The sequence below is a fragment of the Tiliqua scincoides genome, chromosome 6, assembly GCF_035046505.1.
Source record: "Tiliqua scincoides isolate rTilSci1 chromosome 6, rTilSci1.hap2, whole genome shotgun sequence".
In the NCBI taxonomy this organism is placed as follows: Eukaryota; Metazoa; Chordata; class Lepidosauria; order Squamata; family Scincidae; genus Tiliqua; species Tiliqua scincoides.
In genome coordinates this window covers 8,544,754-8,556,867 of record NC_089826.1, presented here as the reverse complement: position 1 = coordinate 8,556,867, position 12,114 = coordinate 8,544,754, and the positions used below count along the sequence as shown (strand labels likewise).

At 45.3% G+C, this 12,114-nt stretch overlaps 1 protein-coding gene across 1 annotated transcript in view; it reads right to left on the bottom strand.

Moving 5' to 3' along the window:
• The window catches only part of FRAS1 (Fraser extracellular matrix complex subunit 1), a 279,843-nt gene that overhangs the window by 53,080 nt on the left and 214,649 nt on the right, over positions 1-12,114 (bottom strand). Inside the window, exons 38-43 of the mRNA XM_066632279.1 lie at positions 11,226-11,473; positions 7,892-8,043; positions 5,968-6,130; positions 4,010-4,142; positions 2,506-2,696; positions 333-486 (exon numbers count right to left, since the gene is read on the bottom strand). Of these exons, the coding sequence (XP_066488376.1) occupies positions 333-486; positions 2,506-2,696; positions 4,010-4,142; positions 5,968-6,130; positions 7,892-8,043; positions 11,226-11,473 (1,041 nt within the window). The remainder of the gene's footprint in view (positions 1-332; positions 487-2,505; positions 2,697-4,009; positions 4,143-5,967; positions 6,131-7,891; positions 8,044-11,225; positions 11,474-12,114) is intronic.

The following is a 12,114-nucleotide window of genomic DNA, read 5'->3' as shown; positions in this document are numbered from 1 at the left end:
TACTCCCAGGAAAGTGTGGATAGGATTGGGCTGTAAATCAACCTTTGGATTGCACTCTAAGGACGCAATCCTAACCAATTTTGCAGCAGCACTGAGGTAAGGACAATGCAACTCCAAGGTAAGAGAACAAACATTCCCTTACCTTAAGGAGGCCTCTGTGATTGTCCCCCAACTGCAGGATGCAGCACATGCCCCACTGGAACAGCTATGCCAGTGCTGAAAAGTTGTTTGGCTTGCACCCTAAGTCATGATTGTGGGAGCTGCCAGTTGGGAAATATCCTATGCTACCTTCAGCATATACTCAGTACTATCCTGAAGTGTGTGTATCTTACCATGAGTGGGTTTCTTGATTACCACAAAGACCAGCTGGTTGTCAGGAGTATCCAAGTCTCTCATCCTCAAGGAGGAATTTCGGATCACTACACTTTTGCTTTCCTGCACTTTGATGGGCTCCAGCTCCATTTCAGGGGGCTCATCGTTCAGACGCTGCAATAACACACAGAGACAAACATGAGAATGGGAAACGGAACAAGAAGCTACACAACTTCTGGTTCACAACCAGTTCTGCAAATGAACAGACACACCTAAATGTTAATCTGGAGTTGTCTTCAAGCGGCAAGGTTGTCGGTCCACAACCTGAAAACGTTAATAAATCACAAAGCACAAAAAAAGCCCCCAACAATCTGAATTCATTTTCTCTCTTAATTGTTTCTTATGTTCAAGCAGGCAAAACGACATTAAAAGAAGGTTGTAGATAAGAGTTCAGCTGGTGAATAATGGACACATTATCTGAGTGTATTATCTAGGGTATTTGGCTCAAGTTAAAACAATCTATTTCTTTCCCCACCTGACCTGTCTAATGTGTACATAATTCAACCCAATTTATAGCCCAATCCTATGTATGTTTACACATCAGAAGTAAAATCTCACTGAGTTCAAGGAATTTACTTCTAGCTACCTGCACATATGATTGGCGTCTCCGTTAATGCTTATGGGAAAGTTACCCAGCAACCTCTGGTAAATTGCTAAATTATGTTGAAAATATAACTGCCTTTAATGGATCTTTCTACTTTTATGAAAACTCTCTAAATAATGTGTCCATTACTTCATCTGTTGGGTTTATCCATTATGTATACAGTGGAATGCCAGTGACCCACAGTACCTCCTCCTAATGAGCCACATCCAGAGTTCAGCCTCCAGGAGAACACATGCCAAACAACTCTACATAAAGAGCTCTCAGTTAACCGAACAGTTGATTACACAGGTCTACAAAACTGGGGGTCAGAAAAGTTTTTTCCAAACTTTATGGTGGTTTGATATGAATTTGGGGTGCTGATTCCAAAAATGGCATCCGTTTTGCCCTATCGCGTCTAGTTTTGGAGATATAGTATAGCCTCATTAGTGAATGGTTCCACCAGCTTCCTCATGAGGAAGCCATGGTGTAGGCTTCCTCATGACGAAGCTGCTTGAAGCATTCACTAAAGAGGCTATGCCGTGTCTCCAAAACTAGACGTGATAGGGCAAAACGGATGCCATTTTTGGAATCGGCACCCCAAATGTACCCAGGAATTGGTGTAACGTTTAAGGAAGCAAAATGTGTGTGGGCCTGTGTTATCTGAATTGTTCAGAAGGCTGTTTGATTAACCGAGGCTGTATTATCTTGTATCAATCCATAAATTAGGCTGACTACATTTAAGTGAAGTAGAGCACAATGCAGAGGAGCATTTAAGCCGGTGCAAGTCCCTTGTGCAGGCTTCCAGGTGTTGCACGTTTACACCACTGCGGGAGTGGGGGAAGCTGGTGCAAGAATGTGTGTCAGCCTCCCAATGCTGGAGGCATGGACTTAAAGTGCACAACTGGACTTTAAGTGTAGCATTTTATTTTTCTCCTTAGGAATAAATGACACCCATTCACTTAAATCAGGGGCTTTCAAACCATGGCCTGCGGGCCAAATTCGGCATTCACAAGAAGTCGTCTGGGCATGGTGGTCTCCATTCGGCACCATAGCCTCCTTTCTTCACGGCCAATCTTTGTAGAAACTTGTGCTGGGCATCCTCTTCTGCCGGTAAATTGGGGCACAGAGACTGCAGAGGTGACAGGAAGAGGAAGAGGCTGCGCGGTGCAAGCTTCTGTTTAGACTGGCCATGAAGAAACAAGGCTGCGGCATAGAATGGAAAGCACCATTTGGTGTTTGGACGCCGCCGAGTTAAATGAAAGAAAGCAAAGGACACTCCCCTGGTAATCTCATTGACCCAAACCATTGGGAATCAAGTCTACTTGTATTCTGTGTGACAGTGAATCATGATGGAATGTGTAGCAGAAGTTTCCACCATCTTGATCCTGGGGAGAAGACTGTGTGTATTGGGGGGAGGGGGGAATGCAGTGAGAATTTTCATAGAGCTTGCACTGCTCAAAATAATTTTGGATGCACCCTAAATCTACTCACCCAATGTGGTGGGAACAGAAGGTGTTTTATAAATAAGTACCATTCATGAGCTGGGTTACCTCAATGGTGATGTTGACACTGCTACTTTCTGATTGGCTGAAGCCATCGCTGACATAAAAACTAAAGGTGTCCATTGATGGTTCGATACTTTCATGAACACTCTGAAAGTAATAGATGTGATTCTCCACAACATCTTGAATGGAGAAAGACAGATCTGAGCTTGTGGTGCCTCCCGGGCCAAATCGCCGACCTGCAAACAAAGCATTGCCCATATGAAAATACATGTATTGTTATTTTTATTTTTATTTTTTGTAATATATTATTTTGAAAGGGTATAAATAGGAACGCCAGCAGCCTACACAACAACCTGGGGCAACACATTCAATTATGAGTTACATGAGGAAGTACTTCTTGAATCCCCCCCCCCCCCCCCCAAATGCTCTGAGACTTGCTTTGACAACAATGAATTGTTCAGGGTGGTCAAAACCAAAGCATATGGTGAAGAGCTCCAAAATGGCCTCTCCAAACCAAGCGAATGGGCAATCAAATGGCAAATGTGTTCTACTATCAATAAATGTAAGGGCGCAATCCTAACCCCTTATGTCAGTACTTTCCAGCACTGGCATAGCACTGCCAATGGGACATGTGCTGCTTCCTGCAGTTGGGTGTCACTCACGGAGGCCTCCTCAAAGTAAGGGAATGTTTGTTCCCATACCTCAGAGCTGCATTGCCCTTAAGTCAGTGCTGGAAAGCACTGACATAAGGGGTTAGGATTGCTCCCCAAGTGATGCACAGACCAGGAAAGAAATCATGGGGTCATGGTGGATACCTCCAAGAAAATATCGAGCCAGCGTACAGCATCTGTGAAGAAAGCAATTCATGCTAGAGGTCCATCAGGAAAGGGACTGAGAGTAAGATTGCACATATTTCATAATCACTGTAAAAATCCATGATGTGGTCACATTTGGAACACTGTGCAGAGGTCTGATTGCTGCGCTACAAGAAAGACACTGTAGAGCTCGGAAAGATGCAAAAGCAGATGATCAGGATGATCAGAGGGCTGGAGCAGCTTCCTTATAAGGAAAGGCTGCAGTTTTTGGGTTTTTTTAGATTGGAACAAAGGGATTAAGGGCATTGTTCTCTGTAGTGGCATGGGGGTGCACCTCCCAGTCACAGTCCAGGCTGCACAGAGCTTGGCAACCTGGAAATTCAGTGACGATGTGATGATAACATCACCGAATGTTCAGAGTCAGTATTGCAACAAGTGGCCACATTGTGCAGCTGCAAAAGGATTCTGCACATCCCCTTAGAGCAGGGGTGTCAAATGTAAGGCCCGTGGGCCGTATCCAGCCCACAGAAGCTCTCTATCCAGTTCGTGTGATAACTGATCGCTCCCAGTGTTGTCCTTTCAGCAGCACCACTTCTGCTGAGGCTCTGGGAGGGAGAGACAGAAGGAGGTCTCAGAAGTCAAGCAGCGCTACCAGGGAGGTGACCTCACAAGTCAGGTTTTCTTGATGGGCAGTTGTAGGATACTCCCTCACCACCTCAGCTTCTGCATCTTACCTGTCTTAGTATTTTCAATGTACCCATATTTTGGCAAAGTTGTGATTTTTATTACTAGTTTTTCTTGGACAAGATCAGAGTTGATGGTTAGAGCATGGTGAGCTTGAAGTGGTATTTTTCCTCCTTCAACCACCTGAAATCACAAAAACAAAGCAGAGTTTAATATTTACTGATGCTGTATCTCAGTGTTCCCCAAACTTTTTAGCACCAGAACCCACTTTTTAAAATGGCTGTCTATTGCGGCCCACTCGACAAAAAAAGAGATCAAGAAAGAAATTTTTTTTATTAATAATAATTAATACATTACTAATTAATAATAATTGGGGTCCTGTGTTCCAAGACCTTACATACAGTGTGTGTGTGTGTGTGTGTGTGTGTGTGTAGACATTTGCTAAACTCTCAGAAACTGTTCCCCAAACCTTTACAGTCAATCCAGGGTACCCAGAAGGCTGAACTGGAAACTAAGGTGTGCAGTTAGGGACTTTCAGGAAAAACAGAAGACTGAAACAGGGTTCACACATGATCTACGGCACATCAATAACTGCAGAAAATCAGAAAATGTGACATTTTAATTTGCGGGGGTATGAAGATTACCTCATACAACAAGTTAACATCCCAGCTAACAACTTTCTTCTGCAAACTGGGCAAGAGTACATGCAAGATTTTTTTTTAATGTTTGAAAAACTTTTTGTGACCCACCAAAAATTGGTTTGCAACCCACTGGTGGGTTCCAACCCACTTTGAGGAACACTGCTGTATCTAATCAGCTGCTGTTCCGCCCTCCTCCCCTGAACAGTTGAAACACTGTGGGGAGTGACAGGGCTCCCCACTTAACCCTCCATTCCATTCCTGAGGGGATATGGAAAGATGGGGACACAGGTTTCACACACACACTGCAGCTTCAGTAATTCTTGCCCATGCCACTGGCTACAATTTCACAACTGAGGCATTAAAAAAGATATCACGTGACATTCTTCATATGTTTATCTAGCATGACCAATTTACTTGATTCCAAATATATGGTTTTGGCCAAGCCAGTTGCCTAGATCTGCAGTTCATTCATTCATTCATTCATTCATTCATTCATTCAGTCAGTCAGTCAGTCAGTCAGTCAGTCTAGGTGTTCACTGATTGGGGAGAGGGAGTTTCACCCAATACCTTCATATTTCCATTAGAAGCAATGCAATCACAGGGTGTTTCTTGATTAAATAAGAAACATTTCTGCTTAACCGAAGGCCACCAGCCTGCTGTTAACATTCTGTTAGTCTCCTTGTAGCGTTCAGGCCAGTTGCCTTCATGTCACCTTCTTCAGTTAAGTAAAAATGTTCCTTGTTTAAGCAAGAAACAACCAGTGCTTCCATTGCTTCTACTGGAAAACAAAGGTAATTGGGAGCAGGGTGGCGGCGGCATGGAACTCCTACTGGGTGATACTGGTGTGTGATGCAGTTAATAAGTCGGTCCAAGTTGAGGACAAATAATTCGGTCCAAGTTGAGGACAAAGTGGAATTGCAGACATAATCTGGGTTGACTTGCAAACTCAGATGTCCAAAGTCAACCCCAAGAACTCCCATCTTCCTCTTGCCTTTAGTAGTTTCCTTTCACCCTTCCCTTTGTGGCTTCAATCACAGTGCTGCATTACATACATTTGCCCCACACGAGCCATGGGTGTTGAAACTCTGGGACTTTACTGGGGCTCCTTAGTGAGAAGACAAATAACGGTGGGCACATTTCCCATTTGCAACCTTCCTCCGCAATGCAGGCCTCAGGAAAACACTGGGTGCTCAGATGTTACATTTCCTAGAAGCTTTAAAAATACTTGAGACATTCCTGTCTCCCATTGTCTAGCTGCTGTGCTCAGCACTATTCAAAATGCAAAATGAGAGCATTTAAATTCTGTTCAACAGCCTGACTCAAGCATGTCCAACTGCAATTTTTAATCCCCCAGACCGTTTACATACCGAGATATGGTCGGCAAAAGTGACAACCGGAGGCTTCTTCTGGGCAGCTGAGATTGTGATGGTGAACATCTGACTGTCGAGCCGGTTGTTGTCGGCATCAAAAACAGCAAAGTGGAATATGTCGGTGACTGGCTGATCAACAGTCTCAAACTCTGTGAAGTATCTACCCAGGAAAGGGGAGGTGAGGTGAGTCACAATGACAGCCAGATGAAATGGCAACTTGTACTTAAGACCTGTCTGCAAGCAATGAGGTGACACTTTAATCTTCCTCACTTCCATCTCATTTGCTTGGAGGGGAAAAAAAAAAAGACTTGGCACTTTCATGTTTCTGGATGAGATGTACTGATTGGAAAAGGGCTATGCTGACAGCCACGGAAGAAGGGTCAGCAATAATAAAAAGATTGTTTAATAACCTTGGGTCCTACTGTAAAATTAAAAGCAGAGACCAAACTCTGGAGGACCTTATTATGATGAACCCTCATGGTTGGTGTAGACCGCAAAAAGGAGAGTTGGAAACCAGTCTAAGTCAGGCATTGTTTCCCATGGTGCACACAGATTTTGGTGATCTGACTCTTACCTTGGGGCAAAAGTTCTGCTCTGGGTAAGGGAATATTTGGTCCCTTGCCCGAGGGAAAGACCTCACCACTTCAATGGATCCACTTGGACCTGCATACCTATATAGATGGCATAAGTCTGAGCAGAACCAGGAAGACAGATAAAGGCGCCTTCCCCACACTGTTCTGTCCACACTGCCTCCTTCCCGCCCCCTTGTGCTGACTGGTGCCCGCCCCTGGACTGGTGCTCACCCCTGGAGTCCCAGCACTGCCCCCTGGTGCTGGGGCTCCTTCCATGTCTGCTGGCAGTGGTGGCCAGGTCACACGAAGCAACTTGTTGCACTTTATGACAGCAGTAAAGTACCTTATGCTGCCGGAACATCCACACGTCATGAGTCGTAATCTCTCTTTCAAACTGGCTTTCTTTAAAAATAAAATATTCCCCATATTCATTCTTAGGTGTGATACAATCTCAAGTGAAATGCTGGAGGAGTGAAAGATCTAGAGTCCTCTGACATCCCTTTTCCTCCGTCTTTCTTAGGATGGGCACTTTAACTAAGAGTGCAATCCTGAAAATGAAATGAGACTTGTACCGGCCCAGGTGTGTTGCAAATGTGCTGTAAGATACGTTTGCACCTCCTTAGGAGTCAGCTGGGTTGGGGCAAGGATGTACGCTGGCCTGCAGACGCCGCATCTAGCCTCAACACAGTCCTAAGGTAAGATTGTGCCAGCCAAGGGTGGCCAGCACAGGGGGTTTGGAACAGTGGGGGGAGAGTGGAATGGGGGGTTTCGAGGCAGGAGAGGGCAGGTTGTGGGTAAGCAGGTGGGCAGACTGGGACCAGGAAGGGTTGGGACTTCTGGCACTTTTTTTTCTCACAAAGGAGCTGCTCCATCCATTGATCATTTTCACGGTTCTAGTTTTACACTTCATATTTTTGTAGGGAGAAAAATGCCACGTCCTCCTTTTTATGTCATATGCTCCCTTGCCTGTTGTAGTAATTCAGACCCCAATCCTATTCAGGTTTCCAGTGTTAGGGCAGCCATTCCAATGGGGCATGCGCTGCATCCTGTGGTGGAAAGACTGTCACAGAAGCCTACTCAAGGTATGGGAGCATTTGTTTCCTTACTTTGGGGCTACATTGCAGAGGCACCTGTGCTGGAAAATCGGATAGGATTGGGCCCTCAGTCCACAAAAAATCCAAAAGACAAATAGTTCATTCAAAATTCTCTTGGACAGTCTACAAACACATCAACACTAATGTTAAATACATATATATTTTTTTTTTCCTGAAGGTGGTGCTGTGGGTTTCTGTTTGAGTTTAAAGGGCTACAGACTGTTGGAACTTTTCAAACAATTCCTTAGTTGTTACCTGATTCTTTGCTTGTTGATGTCTTCCATTGTGAAATTATAAACTTCAGAAAACTCTTCAGAATGTTGTCCAGGAGTGACGTACACAAGAGTGCCATACATAAGAAGAGAAATTAACTGAATTCTTATCTTGGAATCAGGGGAATTATTATCCTAAGGAGAGAAGTGAGGCAAGAAACATGATTAATTTTAGTGTTTGTTGATGATATAGATAGAGAAAAGAGGACCAGTTGGAAAGAAAAGCAATCCTACATGCAGTGTTGGCTCTGAAAGGTACAAAGAACCCATTAATTCAGAACAAATTCATGGATCCATCCAACCCAGAGAAAAATGTATTGACTTTGGTTGCATGGGAACATAAGAACAGCCCCACTGGATCAGGCCATCGGCCCATCTAGTCCAGCTTCCTGTATCTCACAGCGGCCCACCAAATGCCCCAAGGAGCACACCAGATAACAAGAGACCTCATCCTGGTGCCCTCCCCTGCATCTGGCATTCTGACATAGCCCATTTCTAAAATCAGGAGGTTGCACATACACAACATGGCTTGTAACCCTTAATGGATTTTTCCTCTAGAAACATGTCCAATCCCCTTTTAAAGGCGTCCAGGCCAGACGCCATCACCACATCCTGTGGCAAGGAGTTCCACAGACCAACCACACGCTGAGTAAAGAAATATTTTCTTTTGTCTGTCCTAACTCTCCCAACAATCAATTTTAATGGATGTCCCCTGGTTCTGGTGTTATATGAGAATGTAAAGAGCATCTCTCTATCCACTCTGTCCATCCCCTGCATAATTTTGTATGTCTCAATCACGTCCCCCCTCAGGTGCCTCTTTTCTATGCTGAAGAGGCCCAAACGCCGTAGCCTTTCCTCATAAGGAAGGTGCCCCAGAAACAGTATGGAAATTATGCAAGAGCCTCTTTTTATTCACTTTCCTTAAAAATCATACACAACAAATAAGCCCTTCTGAAATTAAACATTTTTATTTTATTTTTCCAACAAAAATTTCAACCAGAAGACCACCTTAAAGTAGAAGTCATATTGAGCAAAGCAGAGTTGGACAAAACAGCCTCAGAGACTCTGAACCTCTGCAAACCATCAGGTTAAGGAAGACACAGAAAGAACTCCATTTTTCTGCCCAGGGTCACTTGGGACATAATTTGCAAACACACCTTCTGCATCATACTAGAGGAAAATCATTTTCATGTGCTGGGTAGTGGTCGGACTAGGGCCAGGGAGACCCACATTCAAAATACCACTGCATCACACCATGGGGTAGCCACAGTTACAATTCCTCAGACTAGCCCACCACAAAGAGCTATAGCAAGGATAAATGGGGGGGGGGGGAAGGAAGGAGAGGAGTTCCACTGACACTATCTTGAGCACCTCCGAAGAAGAGGGCTGGGATAAAAATATAACACATCATTAAACAAATAAGTCAGGGTCAGTTCAGGTCTATAATGAAGGCAGGCCCACGCCAAACTCAGCCTGTTTTCTGTGACCTTCGTGGTGGGCCTGTGAAGGCCCTGGGATAAGTTTCCCTGGGATTAGCTTAATGCTCATTCTATCTCTGCACTTCACTTAGCGTATCAGGCACGGGCCAAAACACCTGGTTAAAAAGAAAGAGTTCATTATTCCCCCCTCCTTTTGGCAACTCTAGGTGGGACACGGTAAGAAAGGTTAAAGCTTTTGCCAAGCGAGAGCACGGAGCGGCATGTCAGTAGTTTATGCTACTGAGGTCTCCTTCATGCACTTACAGCTGCTGGCCCAAGCCCTGTTTTTGTCTGTGCATAAATAAAATGCTAACAGAGCCTGGGCAATGTGCCCAGATTGTGTGAGCAGCCGCTTGAAACGCCAGTGGGAACAGGCCAAGTTTCCACCTGCATGGGAGTCGGAGTTGCATCTCTCAAGTACCAGGAGGCCACTATCCTGCATGCCCTCAAGAAACATTCAGGGAGGGGCAGCATCAGGAAAACTTAATCTTCCAGCTCTACCACCCTTAGTCGACAGAAGGTCTCCTGCTCCCTTAAACAGCTCTGACCATTGTCCTTTACAGCCACCTTGCACAAATTCTTGGTGCCACCTCTTTTCCTTTCTTCCTTCAAATCCCTCCTTAAAACACAGTTTTCTATGAAGCTTTGGCTTATCCTATTAATCTTTTTACCCAACTTCAATCAAGTTTCCCTATTGTCTGTTAGAGACTGTAAGCTCCTTGGGAGCAGGGACCTTTTTGTAAGGGCCATGTACAGTCATGGCATGGAATATGTGATGAATAGCAAGGTTTAGCTCCATGCCATGAAAAGCTTGACCTGATGGTGTAATGGAAGATCAGAAGATAATCAGGTGGATGATGTGGTGTTGACAGCGATCCCATGTTTTGACAGCTGGTTGACAGCTCTGAGAAGGGCAGGGCTGGCTCCACAGCTGTAATCAATCAAGGCCAATGGAGACCTGGATGGACACCTGAGCTTCATTTGACCTTGATGGGACTTTGAATGGACATGGACTGAAGAGATGGCTCACCTGAGCCTAATTTGGACTTAATGGGACATACAAGGATAAAAGGCAGCTTCAGAAGGCGCAAAGCTACCTGACCCAGAGGGAACCAGACAGTGCTACCTGACCCAGACCTACGGGAGAAGGGGACTGCCAGGACTCTGCAGGAGGACACAGGACTGCCAGGACCCTGCTGAAGGAGACACTCTGCTGGAGAGGACACTGCTGGAGAGGAGGGACTCTGCTGAAGAAGACTGAACTGTGCTTTGGAGAGTGGATTGGACTTGGACTGGAGGCTTCAGACCTTTACCCACTGAGTTAAGTGGAGTTTTGGGGAGGGAAAGCCTCTGGACAAGAGGACTTGCAGGGAGTGTCTGTGTTTGTAGCAATAAATTCTTGTTAACTGCTCAACTGATAAGGAGTTCTGTTCATTTCTTTGCACATCACAGCTGTTGTTTTTGGAAAAGGAAAAGGTGTTAATTAGCCAAAAAGTGGGCATTAGAAGGGAGTTGGAATATTTGGATGGGACAAATTGGCGTAGTCAGCAGGATAGGGAAAATTGGGATAGGACAGACGGCTTCTGCAGATCAAACTTTTGTTAAAGGGAAAGTGGCAGGTCAGGATGGGGGGGATTCTCTTTCTGGCCAGTTGACAACTGCATATTCATCTCCCAAGCTGCACAGCCGTAAGGTTCAGTTCACCCTGCAAACTTCAGCAACAGTGCTGCTACTGGGGGGAAAAACGCAGGCTATGAGTGCATGTGTGAATATACCAAGGCTACCAGGATATATTAAGGAGGTGAAACAGAAAGACCGGAGAAAAGATGATATACTTACAGTATAAGCCAAATGGGATCGGGTGATGATCACAGAGCCTTTACTGGGCACCGTGACGGTCAGTGAGCAGCCAGGAGCCAACCTTGGCCCGTCATTGTCCATCAGCAACACTTCCACTTTCAGCACTGTCACGGTTTTGGTGACACCGTCAGTGACTGCAACTTCCATGCTATCCTCTGTGGTGGATGAGCCATCGTGAACATACTGCAAATCATTCCTGGCCATTTCCTCATATGTGAAGGTATCACCTGCTCAGAGAGAAAGATTTACATTGGAAGTTGGCTCCTCTACAACATCTCATGAACATTAAGGTAGTCCAAAGTTTTTCCCATTTAGTGAATTCAAAAAAGCTCATCCTACTGGTGAGCTTGCTAAGCTGCGCTTGGATAAAGTGTTAACGTACCAACTTTGTGCAAGGTTTAACAAATATGTCTGACAACCCCCAAAAGCCATAAAGTTCCATATTAATGACCAGGGCCAGCCAAGGACTCCTGGCATCTGAGATGGCATATAAAATGCTGCACCTTTCTTTACTTGGTGATGTGCCAGTGTCTGTTCCTCCCAGGTTGGCAACCTTCAGTCTCGAAAGACTATGGTATTAGCCTACAGCACCTGGTATTCCCAGGCGGTCTCCCATCCAAATACTAACCAGTCCTGATGCTGCTTAGCTTCTGAGATCAGACAAGATCAGGCACGTGCACCCAGGACTAGAAAAGGAAGGGAAGGATGGAGTGATAGAAGAACTGTGGAGGAGAGGGGTAGACTAGAGCAGGAGTGGGTAAACTGCAGCTCCGGGGCCATTTGCGACCTTCAGGGTCCACCAATCTGGCCAGCAGAAAGCCCCTAGTCTCCAATGAGCCTCTGGCCCATCAGGGACTGTTGGAGACTG